At 36.6% G+C, this 18,699-nt stretch overlaps 6 protein-coding genes and 1 non-coding gene across 7 annotated transcripts; 3 read left to right on the top strand and 4 right to left on the bottom strand.

Annotated features, from left to right (window-relative positions):
• The first annotated feature begins 944 nt into the window (after nucleotides 1-944).
• On the top strand, nucleotides 945-1,472 carry LOC119371092 (uncharacterized). Its single transcript, XM_037640593.2, has one exon. It carries the CDS (start codon nucleotides 1,062-1,064, stop codon nucleotides 1,431-1,433), a length of 372 nt encoding a protein of 123 aa, XP_037496521.2. The 5' UTR covers nucleotides 945-1,061; the 3' UTR covers nucleotides 1,434-1,472.
• LOC105649363 (putative serine/threonine-protein kinase PBL23) lies at nucleotides 1,440-3,385 on the bottom strand. The gene is made up of 5 exons (XM_012235989.4): nucleotides 3,188-3,385; nucleotides 2,864-3,042; nucleotides 2,587-2,776; nucleotides 2,025-2,413; nucleotides 1,440-1,946 (listed from the first exon to the last, which is right to left on the bottom strand). Exons 1-5 carry the CDS (start codon nucleotides 3,315-3,317, stop codon nucleotides 1,671-1,673), a joined length of 1,164 nt encoding a protein of 387 aa, XP_012091379.1. The 5' UTR covers nucleotides 3,318-3,385; the 3' UTR covers nucleotides 1,440-1,670.
• A 501-nt stretch (nucleotides 3,386-3,886) lies between these two features.
• Nucleotides 3,887-6,622, top strand: CLS (cardiolipin synthase). The gene is made up of 8 exons (XM_012235987.4): nucleotides 3,887-4,472; nucleotides 4,998-5,064; nucleotides 5,167-5,241; nucleotides 5,344-5,395; nucleotides 5,716-5,801; nucleotides 5,916-5,990; nucleotides 6,175-6,269; nucleotides 6,362-6,622. Exons 1-8 carry the CDS (start codon nucleotides 3,991-3,993, stop codon nucleotides 6,459-6,461), a joined length of 1,032 nt encoding a protein of 343 aa, XP_012091377.1. The 5' UTR covers nucleotides 3,887-3,990; the 3' UTR covers nucleotides 6,462-6,622.
• Nucleotides 6,623-7,855: 1,233 nt separating this feature from the next.
• Nucleotides 7,856-9,409, bottom strand: PPR336 (pentatricopeptide repeat 336). Its single transcript, XM_012235986.4, has one exon. It carries the CDS (start codon nucleotides 9,266-9,268, stop codon nucleotides 8,057-8,059), a length of 1,212 nt encoding a protein of 403 aa, XP_012091376.1. The 5' UTR covers nucleotides 9,269-9,409; the 3' UTR covers nucleotides 7,856-8,056.
• A 64-nt stretch (nucleotides 9,410-9,473) lies between these two features.
• On the bottom strand, nucleotides 9,474-9,545 carry TRNAW-CCA (transfer RNA tryptophan (anticodon CCA)). The gene has a single exon. It is a non-coding gene; the product is annotated as a tRNA-Trp (tRNA).
• A 1,173-nt stretch (nucleotides 9,546-10,718) lies between these two features.
• Nucleotides 10,719-14,658, top strand: TOM1 (tobamovirus multiplication 1). Its single transcript, XM_012235985.4, has 11 exons — nucleotides 10,719-11,139; nucleotides 11,613-11,703; nucleotides 11,803-11,855; nucleotides 12,007-12,099; nucleotides 12,235-12,306; nucleotides 12,819-12,891; nucleotides 13,018-13,063; nucleotides 13,174-13,237; nucleotides 13,374-13,427; nucleotides 14,004-14,081; nucleotides 14,189-14,658. The coding sequence occupies exons 1-11, from the start codon at nucleotides 10,981-10,983 to the stop codon at nucleotides 14,279-14,281; spliced, it is 876 nt and encodes a 291-aa protein (XP_012091375.1). The 5' UTR covers nucleotides 10,719-10,980; the 3' UTR covers nucleotides 14,282-14,658.
• A 636-nt stretch (nucleotides 14,659-15,294) lies between these two features.
• DER2.1 (DERLIN-2.1) lies at nucleotides 15,295-18,374 on the bottom strand. The gene is made up of 6 exons (XM_012235984.4): nucleotides 18,115-18,374; nucleotides 17,356-17,455; nucleotides 16,835-17,049; nucleotides 16,662-16,745; nucleotides 16,442-16,495; nucleotides 15,295-15,724 (listed from the first exon to the last, which is right to left on the bottom strand). The coding sequence occupies exons 1-6, from the start codon at nucleotides 18,211-18,213 to the stop codon at nucleotides 15,542-15,544; spliced, it is 735 nt and encodes a 244-aa protein (XP_012091374.1). The 5' UTR covers nucleotides 18,214-18,374; the 3' UTR covers nucleotides 15,295-15,541.
• Nucleotides 18,375-18,699: the final 325 nt, after the last annotated feature.

Here is an 18,699-nt window from a genome sequence, read left to right as displayed (position 1 = left end):
GTTTCCCTTGCATTTACATATGACATGGATAACTTTCTGATAGATGAACATCAGCTTTGCCCCTAGGCCCTACTCCAATTACGATTTGACGACACTGCCGACAATCAAGCAACTAATGCTGCTATTATTTGATTGGCATAATAGATGCTTCCAAACAAGACATCAATATAAATTTTTAATGATTACATATACATCTGCAAATTTAATGAGACAAACCAAAAACAATCAAACGACAAGAAGACAATAATTTTTACGTAAGCTTAGTAAATTTTTTCAATTAGCAAAAAAGAGAATAGATTATTTTTTTTTAAATTATTGTAATACCCTTGTCTCATAAAAGGAAAAAACACTGTTGAAAACCCTTATAACTGAAATTAAAAGGACTTTACGTTTTTGAAGTAAACTGCCAACATCAGTATCGTGCATAACATCCGAAATGGAAAAGACTTTTTTGAAGGGCAATGGTAACCAAAAGTGACCCAAAAAACCCATCAATTCAATCTAAAGGGAAATTTTTGCTTTTCAATGGCCCCACTCAAAAGGAAACATGATGGGGCCCTAAAATTTTATTTAGGACATTAAAAAAGATTCCAACAGGATTGCTTAACCATAAACACAAATTAGATTATTCGTCTATCCTATAATCCTAGTAATGAGTACCTGTCAAAGTGGTCATTACAAAACGAAGAAAATGATTTCTGCCACCGGGTGGAATGGGTAAACTGCTTCCAAAATGAAGAAAAGTAAAAATTCTCTTTCTAAATGAGAAAAAGGGACAACCGTTTTACATAGTCAAAAGGGTAAAAAAAATTTTGTTAGGTTCAAATGTAAAAGCTTTCATTGCAACCGCAAGATGAATATGATGACAATCCTCTCCAATCCAACGCTCCAATTATGCAAAATCTCATGCTGTCCACTTTAATAAAGAAGTTACAAAAACAACTTTAAAAACACCAAAGATGAGATGCCACAACTACAACCTTACTCTCTCATAAAAAAAATATTTAGGGCCACAACTTTCTTCATACACAAGCCTTTTCCATTACTTAAATCATATTGAAATGCACTACAAGGCCACCACCACCAAAACCACTGACTTCCCCAAAAAAATGGCTGCACCCTCTCCGGTCGCGATAGGCACTAGAGGAACCGTAGGATCTTTAGTGAGGAGAGAAATTGAGTACTTCACTAAAGTCGAGTTAGATAGATGTGTGAGCTCCAGTAAATCTGAGATTGATATGGGTTCAAGCAGTGGTCGTTCAAGGCCTAGTTTCTGGTCCTTGAGAATGAACTGGAAAAGAAAGAAGAGACGAGGAAGCAGCAATGGATTCCTTCCGAGCATCTGCTCTGCTGTGGAAGTTGCAGATACCAATGGAATTTCTGGCTTCAGCTATAGAATCCTCAAGAATGATATGAAGGAAATGATTGTTTAGTCAATATTCTTATAAATGAAAACTAATTTTGTTTATCTATATATATTTCAAAAATATTTGGATGACAAAGTTACAGCAAATTCATTAGAGAATTTGTGAACTAGTGTTACAGAGTGGTATATACACGATCATCCCTATTAGCAATTAACAAGTACAGGAGAAGCGGCTTTGTATCTAATGTTAAAACTTTTTATGGTTTGTTTGGTTTATCAAAAAGTTGACTCCAATAAGCACTTCCTACTCTTGTTTCAAATCTTTTTCTTTCCCAGAATTGGCAGGCAGAAGCTTGCTTGTTGATGATTCAGATTCACTTCTCTCCTCAATCTTTGGCTTGGAAAGAAATTCAAGAGCAGTTACTACATCTTCCATTGTGGGTCGAGCTTCAGCTTCCTCTTGGAGACACATGCCTGCAATGGCAATAGCTTGATGTAGACTCTTTGTTGAGTAATCTCCATTAAGCAATGGATCAACCATTTCTGTAAATTTACTTTTGTCTTTAAAAAGTGGTTCCGCCTGCAAGAAGCAAATGCTATTTACAACTCTTGGTTAATCTATACAAGTATTAGAAACTTTTCTTTTATCAAAACATACCCAATCAATAAGGTTTCGCTCCTCGCTTGGCCTTTTAGAATCAATGACTCTCCTTCCTGAAATCATTTCCAGAAAAACAACGCCAAAACTGTACACATCAGACATTTTTGTTAGCTGACCCGTCTTTTGATACTCAGGAGCACAGTAGCCATAGGTTCCCATCACCCTTGTAGACACATGCTCTTTCCCTCCTGTTGGACCTAACTTAGCAAGTCCAAAATCTGACAGCCTTGGATTGAATTCTGCATCTAATAAAATGTTTGATGCTTTGAAATCGCGGTAAATGATTGGTGGATTGGCATCATGTAAGAATTCCAGTCCTCTTGCTGCCCCTGCTGCTATTTTCATCCTAGTATCCCAATCCAAGGGCTCCTTTCCAGGACCGACTTCTGGAAAATAAAGAAAATGTTATAAACATTTTTAGCCCTAACAATATGAAATTAGTCCTCAACTCCTGCCATTAATTTCAGAATTACATTCATTTAAATATGCAAATCAAATGTAAAATACATCTTAAACAAATTTTGTCGTTCATAATTGAAAAATAATGTTTAAACATTACCAAGAAGGTGACTTTCCAATGTTCCATTGGGCAAGAATTCATAAACTAAGATTCTCTGATCACCATCTACACAGTAGCCAATCAATTTGACAAGGTTGGGATTTTGAACCATACTTAACATGAGAATCTCTGAAAAGAATTCTCTGTTCCCTTGCAGGCCGTTCCTGTCAAGCTGCTTAATAGCCACAGCCTAAAAAACAATGAAACCAAAACCCTAAATAAAATATGAATCTGGAAATTAAAACACATACATACAAGACAAAATGATCCAACAGACTTGATCAGTTCTCAAAATGTGTCCTTTGTAGACCCTCCCAAATCCACCTTCTCCCAAAACACAATTAGCACTGAAGTTGTTAGTCGCAGCGGCTAGTTCTTTGTATGAGAAGACCTGAGCACAAACTTCTGCACCAACTTTCTTTATCTCCTCATTAATTAGTTTCCGCCTGGCACTGCCTGCAGAATTAAAACATCAAAATACAAGCAACAGAAATCTCCAGGAAGAAAGAAAAGGAAGGGGCGAAACCATAACATTAGTACACAAAAGCCACCCTCTCAAGGGATAGAAAGAAAAAGAAAAGAAGAGAAAATTAATTAATACCTGTTTTATGTGAAAGATTTCTGAGGAAGAATGAAAATGAGTTTTCCTGCCTGAATTCCTTCTTGGGGTATTCTATGGTCTCATTAAATGAATTGCTGTGTAGCAACTTACAGCACGAAAAACAATTCATTCTCCTCCACCACCTCCTCCTCCTCCGCCTCCTCCTCCTGTTCTTGTGTTTCTAATCACTAATTTTTACCACCCTTTTCTTTAAACTTCACCACCTTCTCAAATTTTGTATTTATATATAAATGTACAAACACATTAATGGCCATTAATTAATTTTAGTAAAATCTAGTTGTCTTTCTTTTCTTCTATCCAGATGTTTATTTTATTTTTACTCTTTGGTTTAGCTTCACTAATTTTGATTGACCTATAAATGACCATGCATGGCAACCGCGAGGGAAGGCTGACATGGCTTCCACCACTCCAACTGTGAGACAATAGAGTTGCCTTGTGGTGGTAAATTATTTTCAAAAACTCTCCATCCAAATTATGGGTTAAACTCCCAAAAATTAGAAAGAAAAGGACCAAGTGAAGCCCATTAGCTCCTGAGAACCAAAGTAAAGCCCAAACGATGGCCAGCTTTTTCCCGGGCCGAGGCCACTAAGATATCTACTTGTGGAAGCTTTTCGCTGTACGCTTGTCGAGCGCAAGCAAGTGACGCATGTCGCTCCCGGCCAGCAACCCACCCACCCACCCACCCACCCCTAAACCCCTCCAAAGCCTAAAATTTCATTGCAGAGGGAAAAAAACTCTTGCAAAATATTTCCGAAAAGAGAAAGCACTAACATGCGCCGTCGATGGTGATATACAGATCGCTAAGAACTTTAACCACTAAAAACACGAACCAGAATAGGACTTTCCTAACAGCAACAGCAACTTCTATAATCCCATCTCCATATACTACTTCTCCTTTCTTTTTTTACCCCTTGCATTACCCTCCTCCTCGTTACTCCCTAACTCGTTTCCTTTCTCCTCTGTCCAAATGGATCGCTCTTCAAGCTCATGGCCCTCTGTTCCTATCTTCGCCTCCTTGGAAGCTCTTGCAATCATCCACTCCGCTTTACCTCCGTGGAAACGCTGTCGTTTTGAGAAAAGTGGAGGCGTTGAACTTGAATTTGCTTAGGAATCGAATCGGCACTGGATTGACCTCTCAGACAGTTTTGGATCGGGTCCAGGAATTGAAGAAAAATGCTTCTGATGATGGATTTTTGGAGAGTTTTGTGAATCTTCCTAATTTCATCTCTCTGACCCGTTTGGTTTCTGGGCCTTTGCTTGGATGGTACTCTTGCTTTTTTTGGTGATTTTATTTTATTTATTATGGTCTTCTTGGAACAAACTGAAATTTATTTTGATTTCAATTCTGATTTCTGCACTTCGATTAAATACACTTTCTGTTGGGACTGGAGGTTAGAGTTCACGAATAACATTCTTCGCTTGACTGGTGAAATCTTGAGGCAAACAATAGGATTTCTGAATTTGTTACACAATTAGGGAATTTGTTACACAATAGTTTCCATGTAAAGAAACAGACAGTTCATATTGATGGACTGCAGAACTAGCAGTGGTGGATTGAGCTATTTAACTATGACATATAAATTAATGTTCGAAAGCTAGAGAACAGCTGGGACTATCATTTATAGGCATGCTGGTTTTAAGGATGGTTGGTTATTTGTACTGGATTAGTCATTCCTTTCTGGTAGTTGGAGCAGTCACCAATTATCTCAATTTAAGTTCTCCTATTGATTGTTATGTGTATGTCTTGCTATGTCTTGTTTTAGAACGATGATTAACAAATTTTACGCAGGATGATCACAAATGAAATGTATTCTTCTGCATTTGTGGGGTTGGTTCTCTCTGGGGCAACTGATTGGGTAACCATACTTGGACAATTTATCTAATAACAAATCAAGTTCAGATGTGTGAAAATAAAGTTAATTTTCCTTTTATTCTTTTTTTTTTTTTTTTTCTTGTAGCTAGATGGGTACGTTGCTAGGAAGATGAAAATTAATTCGGTTGTTGGTTCCTACCTTGATCCTCTTGCTGACAAGGTAATATCAAACTTTCTTCTTGTAATTTGTTGATTGCTATTTGTACGTCGTCAACTGGCAGTCAGTTAATCTTATTTCATTTATTCTCTCTTCTTGATACAGGTTCTTATTGGATCAGTTGCATTGGCAATGGTGCATATGGATCTTCTACACCGTAAGTTTTTTCTGCTGTTAAGCTTATCTTCTTGTAACCTGAGCTACTTAATTAGCTTCTCTGTGCTTCAAATTTTGAATTTGTGCTGGCACGAGTTTAAAATTTTAGAGTCACAGGACCAAAGTGTATGCCACTCAATGGTCTCTAAAGTTTTCTTTTGTTATATTCTACCCCATGCTACTGCCATTTGGCATGAGATAGCAAACTGCTGGCTTATGTATTATATTTTCAGAGTGTTGATCACGCTCACATGAAGTGGTTTGTACTGTAAAAGTATGTTAATCCAACCTATCTTATTGTTTTTTTTTTTTCTTGTGAAGCTGGACTTGTGGGACTTATTGTGTTGCGAGATGTTGCCCTTGTTGGTGGTGCAGTATATCATAGAGCTAGTAGTTTGGATTGGAAGGTGATATTGACTGATTTGAACGTGCTATTTATTATTTTTCATGTTATTCTGAAGATCATTAATGTGACTATTGACCAAAATTTTGCTTGTATATTGTTGAATTTATTCTTTCAGTGGAACAGTTGGTATGATTTCTTAAATCTTGATGGAACCCGTCCTGAGAAGGTGGAACCTTTGTTCATAAGCAAGGTGTGTTTCATATTATTTTGATCTGACTAGCAATGGCATTTGCAACATGGTTTAAGTTTAACCCATTAGGCAATGTTAGTTGAAAAAGAATGCCAGTAAGGATGAAAAGCTGCAAAAGGATATGATATCGCTCAGAAAAAATTTTTTTTGTGCTTTTTCCTAACAAGGATCATAATATTGACAGGTCAATACCGTTTTCCAATTGGTATTAGTTGCCACAACCCTTCTTCAACCAGAATTCGGAACTGAGGGAACTCAATCGTATACTACATATTTGGGGTAAATATAGAACCTCTCAGTTTTATTTCTCAAATAGTTGCGGCTCAATTATTTAAATGGTTTGGTGCTATATTTTCCTTGATTTGGTGCAGCTGGTTAGTGGCTGCCACGACAGTGGCTTCTACAGCTGGATATGGAGCACAATACGTGAGGAATAAACCAGCATTGCTTGCAAGGAAATCACAGCTTTAGTTTTTTATGGCACAACTCTGGCGGAAAAACTTGAGTTTTGAGTACAGTTTTTGAATTTTTAGAGTACTGTACAAGGGTTTTCTGTATTGGCATATAAAAAGAAATTTGCTAACTTGGATGTTGAATAGGACCCCGTTGGATTAACCACAGTTTTATGACCACTGAGATTGCTTGCTGTGTAACTTTTAGGACAGAGGGACAGCCTGTGGAACCTGTCTTATCACTTCACATTCGGAGTCAGTTTATTAACATTCCGGGGCCTCCAAAATATTAGCCCTAAACCCTAATCCTAAAATCAAATTGTTGATTACTGTAAAATATTTGTAGATTACAATTAATCTGCTTTGAAAATTTTTGCTGTCTGTTGTCCCTAAAGTTGAGGAATTTTGGAGGGTTCTACTGTCCAACTTAGAAGAGAAACCTAAGGAGACGGTAGAGGTTAGAACTCAAACCGGTTATTCCAAGAACCCGTCGTTCTACATTCCGGAAGTTCGTAAAGTCAAGTATCTGGCTATATCTGAAAAGAAAACATGAGCTGAACTATGATACCTTCACCAAATTCCTGAGGATATAGTAAGCTTAAAGAAATAAAAGCTTTCAGAAGTAACCCAACTGAAACATTCAATTTCATCGTACATAAGCATATCAAGGAGTCGCAAGTCCACAGGTAGCTTCCTGAACCCACACCCAAAAGTAGAGATAAATAATCCTGCCAGTTCCCGCAAACAGAGCACCTCAAAATCATAATGCAAACAAGAATTCCATTGGCTAACCAGCTCCCGCACCGTCCAATAATTTTAGACAATGATTAAGTTTTTTTCGCGGAACCAAATGCCTTTGCTAAAATAGTTCATGATTTTAAAAACATCTCATAGGAAGATCCCATTGAACAAATCACAGAAAAACCATAAGGCTAATGTTTAAGAACGACTTTATTCCTTGCAACCGAGTTCCAACGGTTTATAAACATTAAACTCAAGCATTACTCGCCCAAACATACCTCTAGTATATTACCAAGCTTGATACTTAAATCTTAAGGAGTTCAATCCATAATAACGTCTCACAATTCAATGGTCACCTAATATCAATGTGAATACCTTGACAAATAGCACTAGCCCACTAGCAAAAAAGCTTCTTGGTCAATGGACTACTGGACCACAGTGCAAAAATCAAAGGCAGACCCTGATAGCATAAGATGCTCTGTGCAGACTTTCATATTCAAATGAGTAATCTATTACAGTGCAAAAATTCCTAAATTGTCAATCACAGTAAATTGAGCAGATGCCTAACTTTAATGACAGGACCATGGTGAAACAATCAGTTACTCCTAATATCATGATGATGTGCACATATGGCAAATTCAGAAAATTTAGACAAGCTTGCAACCTCTAAGATGATCAACAATCCGAAAATGGATACCAGCAGCACTAAAGCAAAACACCATTTTCAGTCAACGAACAAATGTTTAACAATTTAAGTAAATGCAAAATTGTTATTTCCTCTGAACTGGTAGATTTGTTGTTCTCATGCCATCTTCCCTGATTTTCCAACTTTATGGTCTAATGATTACGAAACATACCTTAAAATGCCCCCGCCTACTGTGCCAAACCAGCTTCAATCTCATCCCACAGTTGAACATTCTTTGTAAATCTCTTTTTCATTTGCGCAACAAGCCCTTTTGCCTCTTCCACCTTCCCAACACCAGCAAGCCCATTCACCAGGGACTTCATAATTCCAAAGTACGGGACCCATCCCTTCCCAATACTCTCCTTACAAATCGTCAATGCAGTCTCAAAATCCCCACCTTTGCACAAGTAATATAACAAAGTAAAATAACATTCAGAATCTGGTTGGCAGCCGTGATTAACCATGCTCTTAAACAATCTCTTTGCTTCCTCCAAATTCCCTTCACTGCAAAACCCATGAATCAAATGACAATAAGTAACAGAATTTGGCTCAATTTTCCTAGACAACATCCCATCAAGTAGAGCTTTCGCCTCAGTAGCCCTCTTAAGCTTACACAAACTCTGAATCCTAGTATTGTATGTACTAACTCCTGGACGAATCCCATATTTCTGCTTCATTATTTCCAATACTTTCCCCACATCCTCAAACTTCTCCTCTTTATAAAACCCAGCAAGCAAATTCCCAAAAGTAGTCGCATTTGGCTTCACTCCCTTCCTATTCATTTCTGCTAAAACAGAATAACCAGAACTCGAACTCCCAGACTCACAAAAGGCCTTGATAACCGTATTATAAGTATCATAATTAGGCTCAATATTATAAATTTTTGGGAACTCGAGATAAATTCTATTCACTTCACTATAATTTTTAGCCAAAATACAAGCGAATAGCAAAGCATTCAAAGCCTTAACTGAGCCAATACCAGAACCAATAACATCTGTGTGATACTCCTTGAAAGTACGAATAGCGTCGTCAATCATGTTGGCCTGGCCATAGAGGACGATGGCGTGGGCGGCGAATCGTTGAGAGGAGCGTAGATCAGGGCGGGAACTGCGAACGTCGTCAAGGAATTGACGGATGTAAGAGAAGTTATTGGATTTAGAGAGCTTAGAAATGGCCTCGGAGAATACAATTCGGTCCAAGTGGGTTTCTGGTGTTAGAGAGGCTGCCTTGCAGATTTCGACGATTTTTTCAGGATTGTTTTCGACTTTTAAAAGAGAAAGAGCGGCCCTTGTTTTCTCTTTGGAAGAGAGAGGGGTTTTGGAGTCTGGGGAAAGGATTGTTGAGAAGTGACGTTGATTTCTGGTAAGAGACAGGATTCGGAGACGAGAGAACAAAGCCATTTTTGAAAAAAAAAATGATTTTACAGAAATTATAATTCCCAGAATGCAGTAGTTACTGGCTAGGGTTTTGAGCAGATATGGGATCTAGAAATAGGAAGGAAAGTGGGGTTTTGAGCGGAGATGAACAGTCGTGATTATCATGGTCACTGGCTAGGGTTTTGATTAGACAGTAGACGAGTTAAAAAATTATGATCCATTTGGGGATTGAACCCGACGTGAATCGAACACGCAACCTTCTGATCTGGAGTCAGACGCGCTACCATTGCGCCACGGATCCTTGCCAGTTTCAGCTCTTTTTAATTCTAACAAAAAGAAGATTATAGCTTATAAGTTGAAGTAATTATTAAGTGCTATCAATTAATATAATTGTTTTTGTTTGCTTATTTAAAAACCAATTTCACTATCTATTATTAATTTATTATTATTATTTATTACTATTGAAAAATTCACATCCGAAAATGGAAAATATATTATAATGTGGCCAAGAGATAAGAGTGGAGAAACTAGAAACAAATAATCAGATGGCCATCCGCCTTTCCATACTCGTGGGATTGCCAAAACCAATTTGAACCAAAGATGCAACTGCCGCCTGTAACAAACCCCTTTATTTTGATCGTACTCTCACTAATTTCCCTTTTTGTCCCTTTTAAATTTCTAATCTTTTCCCTCCGACTCTCTTCTTTTTTTATTTCTTACATTTGCCACGTGTAATTGGACGTGTGGTTTGTGATTTGTGGACTTCCAAAACAAACAAGCTTATCTAAGCACTACCGTCTAACCGCCCCCGCCCCATGCCACCTCACGCCGTGAGAAATTTCTCGTCACAAACAGTTAAGCTTAGTACTTTCTGTTGTCTCCCCCGCCCCTTGAAGTGGACCCACAGTTGAGGAATCTTCCTCCAGCATCTTTTCGCTTGCATACATCATGCGACAGGCCCATTCAAATTTTTCCATAACTGTCCTTCTGCCCGAAAATATTTTTTTTAGCAAATTTCATTTGTACTGCTACCTCTACTCTTAATTTTGATATTTTTTTTACTTTTAACTAAAATTTAAAAAATATTAAATCATCTTAATTTTTAAAAATAAAAATGATTAATTAAATTAATTTTTATAGTTAAGAGAAAAAATTTGATGGAAATAATAATAAAATTAGAATAAAATTTTCTAAAAGTATAATTTAAGTATAGTTAAGATATGTTCGTCCACTATGATTAGGTGAAATTAAATTCAATTTTGACCGCATAATAAGTTTGCCGCCTAAATAACATAATGGCATTTATGAAATTTAAGCGGAAGTCTAAACCTAGAAAGAAACATGAGTTCTCTCTCCTTATCACAATTTACTATTTACTCCCAGTTATTAATAATAGAGATAATAATAATAATAAAGTCACGGTAACACGTGGAAAAAATAATTGAAATAATGAGAAATGGTAAATATGAATGCTACTGGTACCTGAGTACAACCACCAATTCTCATCATCCGTCTTTTGATGGACGCTTAGGTGTTTTCTCTTCTCCTCTTAGACCGTCTGGTAGAGCAAAAGACCAATCCTTCGCTCTCTTTTGTTTTTATCATTGAAATTCGCTATTGGTATTAGTTTCGGTTTCTTTTTTCCTCTTTTGGGCTGCCGGTGGCCCGGTGCGGTGGTGGTGGTGTTTTGCGGAGAGGATTTTGACTTATACTGGACTTTCTCGAGAAAATTTTAGATGGGAAGAATGACGAGAATGCCAGTGCAATTAGCGCCTATGGAAGTAATAGGTTTGGTTGGGAACTGGTGGGACGAGATCAATGATTCTACTCGGTGGCAAGATGGGATCTTTTACGCTCTTTGTGCTGCTTATGCTCTTGTTTCCTCTGTTGCTCTGGTCTGCCTTGCTCTTTCCCTATTACTGCTTGTTGCTAATCTTGTATTTTAGTTGATTATTTATTGTGGTATTTCCCCTAGTTAAAAGCAAGAGTGTTAGCTGATGAGAAATGATTGACGCTGTAATAAAGCAAAAGAATCATCATTTTATTGGATAAAGGGTCATGCTTTATCTTCAAACTCCCTGAATTCACCCTCTTTTATTTTTATCAAATTGAATTGGTAGGAATACCGATTAGCCTTTAATTCACCCTCTTAGTAAATAATCAACTATTTGAGTTCGTTAGTTGGAGTTCCTGGATTCAATTCAAGTGAAATAAACTGCTTGAGATTCTTTTTAATATGTTATTATGACCTAGGTTAGTCAGCTTGAATGTGTTAATTTGTGGAAATTTCTGCTCTTAGGCTTTTGGTTTGTACGGGATTGATTAACTGAGTTTATAAGGCTTTATGCACGTGGCTTTTGATTTTCAGATTCAATTAATACGGATTGAATTGAGAGTGCCTGAATATGGTTGGACAACTCAGAAAGTTTTCCACCTTATGAACTTTATTGTTAATGGAGGTGATCCTTAAAGTACTGGTGGTTTTCAAATTTTTATAATAACTTTGCTATAGCCTTGTAGAAGTGCTAATTTGCCCTTTTTGATTTGATATTTTGCAGTGCGTGCAATTGTTTTTGGATTTCACAAGCAAGTATTTATTTTGCATCCCAAGGTTAGTTGTTGAAGGTGTAAAAGACATCAGTTCTGCATTTTGAACAACAAGGGCTTTATAATGTCAATGGATAAAGTTGGTTTCTGCATTATATGCTATCAGAATGACTTAGTATTTTACACTAATGTAGTGCTATTACACCTTTCACCAGGTGCTAACATTGGTATTATTGGATCTTCCGGGACTCCTATTTTTTTCAACGTACACTCTGCTTGTCTTATTTTGGGCAGAGATATATCACCAGGCAAGTAAATATTAGAATTAGTCTCGAATGAGTAGTAGGCAATTCATTTGCAAACTTGGTTGTTTCATATGATTATTCCTTTAAAATTTTAAATAAATAAATAAATTCTGAAATTTTCCTTATTTTGACAACCAGGCAAGAAGTTTGCCGACAGATAAGCTCAGAATATTTTATATTTCAGTCAATGCTGGAATCTACTTCATACAGGTATGCTCAGTGTCTGAATCTGTTAGTGGACAGAAGTTCCAATTATTCATCATGTTCATCTCATGTAGTTCCTGAGAATTCTCTTCCATCTAGTCGCTTTACCTTCTGTAAATTTTTCATTTGTTCTGCCAAGGGAGTTGAAACAGTAAAAGTATAACGACAAAAAACTTAAACCTTTTGTCAGGCCTGGGAATCAGGAAAAGATGTTTGTGTATTATTTACCCCAAATATATTTGACATTTACGATTCCTCTTATAGACCCCACACTAGTTTGAATTTTTATGATTGCTTTCCTTAGCTTCTTGCTTTGCTATATGGAGTATAGGTTAAAAAATTGGGGGAAAAGGTTTGGGACTATTAGATGGGCATAATATCAGCATAGCTGTAAAGATAGTCATCTGTGATCTCGACATAAATGGCTGACCAGGCACTGTGAGGTCCACTGCTGAACCTTACTATTGCTTGTGTCACATTTCTTTGGAATGCCTCACCAAAATGAGTTGTTGTATCAGGTTGGCATCTGGGTGTACCTCTGGGTAGATGACAACAGCATTGTGGAATTCATTGGGAAGATATTTATTGGAGGTTAAACCTTGTATTCTACCCTATTAATTTTGGTCACTTTGATTTCTTCTCTATGTTTTTTTATGCTACATATTGCTTATTTAAACAATTATATTTATCTCGGGATATATATATATTTTTTTTCAGTGGTCTCAGTTATAGCTGCATTAGGTTTCTTGTTATATGGAGGACGGTGAGTATTCTGCAATGATTGTGATAAATATGGTATCTTGAGCCATTTCAGCTATATTTGACTCACTTGAAATTCCCTTTGTTTGTTCTTGTTATTGCGTCTTCTTTTAGATTATTTTTCATGCTGAGACGCTTCCCTATTGAGTCTAAAGGGAGAAGAAAGAAGCTCCATGAGGTTTGTACCTTTCCTTTCTCCTTTGTTGGCCTTAAATATGCAAACCAAAGACAGCTTATGCACATATGAAGAGGGAAAAAAGTTTCACCAGTTGAGTTTAAATTATTACTAACTGGTGATATTTGCTCTGTTGCAGGTTGGATCAGTTACGGCTATATGCTTTACATGCTTCCTGATTAGATGCTTTGTGGTAAGCTTGAACATGTACTCTTCCTTCATTGAATTTTGAGATGTCTGAGCTAAAAAAAAAAAACTGTGATTAGTACAAGTGATGATTGGCTTCTCAAAGAGTTGCATAGCTTTACTGGGAAATGAGATGGTAGTGTTATGATTGACGGATGACAATGCATTATCCAGGAGGATGTATGAGCTGGTTTGTGTTGGTGGCTAATAGAAAACTGTCAATCTACAAGTGGTTGGCTATTTCGAGATGCACATCTGCTACTTCAAAACAATTACTGCATTAATTTTTTTTTTTCTTCCAAAAAAAATGACAGAAAGAAAAAGCCTCTATTTGGTGTCATAAATTGATAAATTCAGTTTGAAGTTTGAAGTTTAGATGTGGGTCTTCAATAGATGGATGTCCATGATATTTGGCTGTCAACATGGACTATCCTGGACTTTGAATCTTTGATCTCAAAAGTTAGATTTAATAAGGTTGACTTTTGGCTCAAGTAGAAAGAGAATCATTATAGGGAAATAAGTATCGCGTTTCATCATGGAAATAATTTTGGTGATGTGCTTCTAACTCATTCTCAACCTGCAGGTTCTTCTTTCTGCTTTTGATACAGATGCGTCACTTGATGTTTTGGATCATCCGGTTTTGAACTTGATATATTACATGGTATTCTAATAGATTCTGTTTATAAATATAATTAAGCTTCAGTCTCTACTTCATTGTACGGGTAACTTTTATTTGTGTATTGAATGCTTTGTCGGTCTAAATTACAGTTGGTTGAGATTCTACCTTCAGCTCTAGTGCTCTACATCTTGCGAAAGTTGCCTCCCAAGAGAATATCAGCACAATACCACCCGATACGTTAGTCGCAATGCTTGTTTCTTCTGGTTTAGAAGTTGTTGATACTGGAGTTGAGCAACGCGGAAGGGGCCAGAAAAACAAATCCAGAAGTTGCACTCTGGTATGGCTCACGATGGTGGGCGATTCTTTTTGCATATATATATAACACAGCTATTTGCATCTTGTTGAAGGAAGGTATTTGAATTAATTTCTTCTTGGGTTTTATGGCTTGAGGAATTGGTTGTTGGATACCTTAAATGCAGTTTATTTAATCAAAATGTGGTGGAAGGGAAATTTTCTGTAGTTTGTGGTAGTTCTCTCTCTCTCTCTTTTTAGGCTTCAATCTAATGTTGTATTGCTTGCAGAAAGTTGAAAGAAACTAAAATTTTCCCCTTTTTCCTCATTCTTGCCCTTTAACGTCTGATTTGCTGCTCTCTTTGCAGAGGTAATTGGATGTTTGGATTATTGTGTTTGAGACAAGGAATCTTATTTTAAATTAAAATTTGATGCAGATTTCTTGTGTATAGGATATTGGATTTTTTTTTTTTTTTCATTTTCTTGTATTATTTCTAATTTTATGTCATCTCGCATTCTCTTTATTAAGAGCAAGGAGACTGCCAACAAAAGAGCAACCTTTAGAACCACAAAACTACCTTCTGTTTTTAGATGATTATGATTATCATTCAATTAGTTTTAAAAACAGAAGTTCTAGCTATTGTCATAAGCTATAACACAATAAAATTACATAATAAACGAACCTACAAAGTGCAAAGTCGGACAACCAATGTAGGTTAAGGTGACGTCGTGAAATGCCATTTTTTTTTTTTTTTTGTGAAATTATTTGCCATTTTTGGTAAATATTGCTGGGTTTGCATGCAATCAGAAGCTCATCATTTTCATCCATAAAGGATTTGCAATTGCAATTTTATAAAATTTCAGGGAAAAAAATAAGAAACCCGACCATTTAAATTTAAATAAACTTCAAAAAGGACCAAAAAGGAAAAAGAGTATGGCCGCCGATTACATTAAGAGTAGCAAGTGCACATGAAAAACCCTGCATCAACTAGGGCTCCAGAATACTGCATTCTTGATATAAATTACAAAAACTCGTTTCCTTTCCAACTCCAGTTACACCAATACCATATACATTTAACCTCTAAAAGATGACATGTTAGGATAGATAAAATAAAAAAGAATTTTGCCAAACTTCATATCCCGCTAGTAACAAGGGCAGACTAATGCAATCAAAAGCTATCATTCATTAGCCTATGTTTCCAGGAGTCCGATCAGTCTTGATGCAGTTCCTCTGCGGGTGGGGGAGCAAATCTCACATTTGCAGGTCGTGCCACTACAACAGCATCATCAGCAAACAGTGATTTAATGAATGATGGGGTTCGTAAAGGCCGACGACCAGTCATTCGGGGATATACATCTTCAAGAAAATAGTATGCATGACCAGCTATCATTCCCTGAACCACGAAAAGGACTGTTAAACAAGGAAAACCAAGAGACTTATTTGAAGAAAAGGCAGTCGATCTGCAGGATATTTGCTGGTGAGAGACAACTTGCACACAACAAGATCAAAGTCAGATGCCCAAGAGAATAATACAAGATAATGTCCCAAGAAGCCTCACATTGCCAATAGATCCAACGGCGTCAGAGCTCAAAGTTGCTGTTTGGAATCTAAACAACACATGGAAAAACGTGGAAGTGCTTGATTCCTAACTGAATTTAAAACGTCCCTTGGCAAATAAGGCTACACCTAAGAAGGCCAGGAAAATCGCAGCTATAGAGGAGCATATTTCTCACAGCACAAAAGTTACTATCAGCATTTAATGATTTTTTTTTTTTTTATTTGATTGCATCTTCCTGGTAATAATTTTATTTGTACAGCTACTAAACCTATAAATGGCATAAACATGAAGAAGTTGGAAAAAAATACATCAATGAAGTCCATTCCTCTCAATGAGGCAAGCAAATATTAAATCATTCGCCTGCTCAAGACTAATCTTTTCTGAATGTTGTTTAATAGGCACACAACAAAACAATTGATCAGTACATAATTAACATTTGAACTAATGAGCTTGGAAGCACATCGTGACAAATTTGCTCAACATGCACAGAAGAGTATTAAAAAACAGAAAAAATGACATTGATAGAAATACATCTAGTAAAATAAAACGTACCAGCAGATCTACCCAAGCACTAGCACCAACAAGGACAGAGAATCCCAAAAGAACCTGCATAAATACATGGCATGAAGGTTTTACACTTCCAGAGAATAGCTTCTAACTGATTCAAATAGAAAGAATGCCATGATACTAGAAGATGCAATATTACATGCTCCGATTGGTTTTTATATTGCATTAACATGCTCAGGCGAATTATAAGGGAAAGGTTACTCACCCATGGTAAGTAAGCTGCTGTAAAAGTAAAGAGGCCCAAGAAACTCATATGGATAAAAGGATTTTGCTTACTCCAGACATAAACCTGTAGAGACGAGGCTTAGATAAATATCACTTAAAAAGAGTTACCAACGAGGATAATTTTTCAGGTGGGCAAAAGACTAACTCACTAACCATCATAAACGTCAATGAATTGCTAAGGAAAATGATTTTTGCAAATGATTCTGACAAATATGGTATCATTCCTCCAACAAGAACAATGCCCGTCAAAACAGTAGCACCAAATAAGAGCATGTAAAAGAAATCTGCAGTCCTCCCCCTGAAAGAGTTCTCTTCAAGAAGTTTGCAGTACCGAGCAAGAAAGAACATGTGGAACAAAAAGTCCAGGTCTGATATAACAAAGAACCACATCAAAATAACAGAAATCAGAGATAAAGCATAACTTCAATATAATACATCTCTGAAGATCAGAACCATGATTAAGCAATTTGATATGGATATAAATCTTGACAGAGTTCTGAAACTAGGGACATAAAAGAAATGCATTAAAGAAAGCAATGCACTTCTACAAATTTTCATATCATAACACCATTATACTAATCCCCATTATAGCACCATTCCATAAATAATTGAAGGCCCCCATCATAGCACCATTGCATTCATAAACAATTTAAAGCTCAAAGTTCAAAACATACCCATTTTCCGGAAGTACAGGAAATTGGTGATGAGACGCCAGAATTGATAATTCTTAACCACAAGTGTAGGATGCAAGTATAGATTATGAGGAGATATTATCTGCCAAAAACCAAAATGAGAGAAAGAACTAGCAGCTAAAGCCTTTCAAACCCTTCATAGAATCAAAATTACAATGGAAAAAAAAGAACCCAATTGAAATCTCAATAGTGATAAAAAAATACCAAAGATAAAAACAACCCAAAACAATATCAAAATAAGCTAATCAAATTCACCAGCCCCAACCCAAGCGGCAGCCTGGTTGACAAATGGATTAGCTATTTCTCTCGTTAACAAGGGTTCTTCGTCTAGGGCCTGCAACCCAGGCCGTGAGAAAGATATTTTAAGCATAGTTGGCCTACTTTGATTATCACTAGCCTCATCAAAAGCATTCACTAACCCTAGTCATTAATACTACATAAGAAATAAGCAATCCACGGCAACTTATAAAATTCCAAATTAATGATTAACGGCATTAAAATTTGCGCAATAACGAGAAGCGCAATACAATTCATGTTGAACATGAAAAGGGAATGACTACAGTTCGCAAAATTGAAACAAACCCGATAAAAATCAGCTTAAAACGATAATACCCATTTGCCTAGAAACAAAATTACCAACCACAAGACAATCAATGCAGAACCCTCCTTTTTCAAGCAATACCTATTCAAAATTATATATATTTAATAAAAAAATATATATAAGGGGTAGAGGAAACATACATCTAGGGAACAACCGATGGTGGTGACAATAGCTGCTGTAAGATACGAGCGGGTAATAATAGGCATCTGCTTATACCATTCCTCAACTGCCTGAGCCATTATTACAACGTTCCTTTTAGTCTCTACCTAATGAAATTTTTGAGACCCAATAAAATGAACGATTTTGTGATTAATTCCAATCCTTTCGAAGAAGAGATCGGAAGAGGATTTTGAAGATCGACCTATAAAGTTTTCCAGTAACAGAAGGAAAGTGAAGGAAACAAGAGCTTCTCACAGGACAGCTAAGATATGAACCGAAGTCTTCTAGCTTGTTTGCGGTGACTGGTACCTACGAATAATGTAGCGAGTGACTTGCACGATCCAATAATATTCTCCTATGGCTTCGGTAATTCTTGTAGTACTTCATTTCTTGTAAACACAGCAGTGAAAATACAAAGTAATTTATTACCCGATTAATATACGACTTGTCGTTTATATCGTCGTAGTATTTATATCAAATATCCTGCTTCGTGCGCCACAGGTCACAGCACATGCATACACCTATAGAGTTTTTATTTTTTTACTTGTAGATATTAATATTGAATA

The sequence above is a fragment of the Jatropha curcas genome, chromosome 11 (assembly GCF_041381405.1).
Source record: "Jatropha curcas cultivar XTBG-Jc1 chromosome 11, XTBG_Jcur_1.0, whole genome shotgun sequence".
NCBI classification, from domain to species: Eukaryota; Viridiplantae; Streptophyta; class Magnoliopsida; order Malpighiales; family Euphorbiaceae; genus Jatropha; species Jatropha curcas.
This window is presented reverse-complemented; position numbering and strand designations above follow the sequence as displayed.

Coding starts and splice junctions, on each gene's coding strand:
- LOC119371092 (XM_037640593.2), top strand. CDS start 1,062: ATGCACTACAAGGCCACCACCACCAAAACCACTGACTTCCCCAAAAAA.
- LOC105649363 (XM_012235989.4), bottom strand. CDS start 3,317: ATGAATTGTTTTTCGTGCTGTAAGTTGCTACACAGCAATTCATTTAAT. Junction 3,043..3,187: donor AAATCTTTCACATAAAACAG/GTATTAATTAAT, acceptor TTAATTCTGCAG/GCAGTGCCAGGCGGAAACTA. Junction 1,947..2,024: donor AGCGAAACCTTATTGATTGG/GTATGTTTTGAT, acceptor TGCTTCTTGCAG/GCGGAACCACTTTTTAAAGA.
- CLS (XM_012235987.4), top strand. CDS start 3,991: ATGGTGATATACAGATCGCTAAGAACTTTAACCACTAAAAACACGAAC. Junction 5,396..5,715: donor GCATATGGATCTTCTACACC/GTAAGTTTTTTC, acceptor TTTCTTGTGAAG/CTGGACTTGTGGGACTTATT. Junction 5,991..6,174: donor AACCTTTGTTCATAAGCAAG/GTGTGTTTCATA, acceptor TAATATTGACAG/GTCAATACCGTTTTCCAATT.
- PPR336 (XM_012235986.4), bottom strand. CDS start 9,268: ATGGCTTTGTTCTCTCGTCTCCGAATCCTGTCTCTTACCAGAAATCAA.
- TOM1 (XM_012235985.4), top strand. CDS start 10,981: ATGGGAAGAATGACGAGAATGCCAGTGCAATTAGCGCCTATGGAAGTA. Junction 11,704..11,802: donor GAACTTTATTGTTAATGGAG/GTGATCCTTAAA, acceptor GATATTTTGCAG/TGCGTGCAATTGTTTTTGGA. Junction 11,856..12,006: donor TATTTATTTTGCATCCCAAG/GTTAGTTGTTGA, acceptor ACCTTTCACCAG/GTGCTAACATTGGTATTATT.
- DER2.1 (XM_012235984.4), bottom strand. CDS start 18,213: ATGGCTCAGGCAGTTGAGGAATGGTATAAGCAGATGCCTATTATTACC. Junction 17,050..17,355: donor CCTGTACTTCCGGAAAATGG/GTATGTTTTGAA, acceptor TTGTTATATCAG/ACCTGGACTTTTTGTTCCAC. Junction 16,746..16,834: donor ATTCATTGACGTTTATGATG/GTTAGTGAGTTA, acceptor TCGTCTCTACAG/GTTTATGTCTGGAGTAAGCA.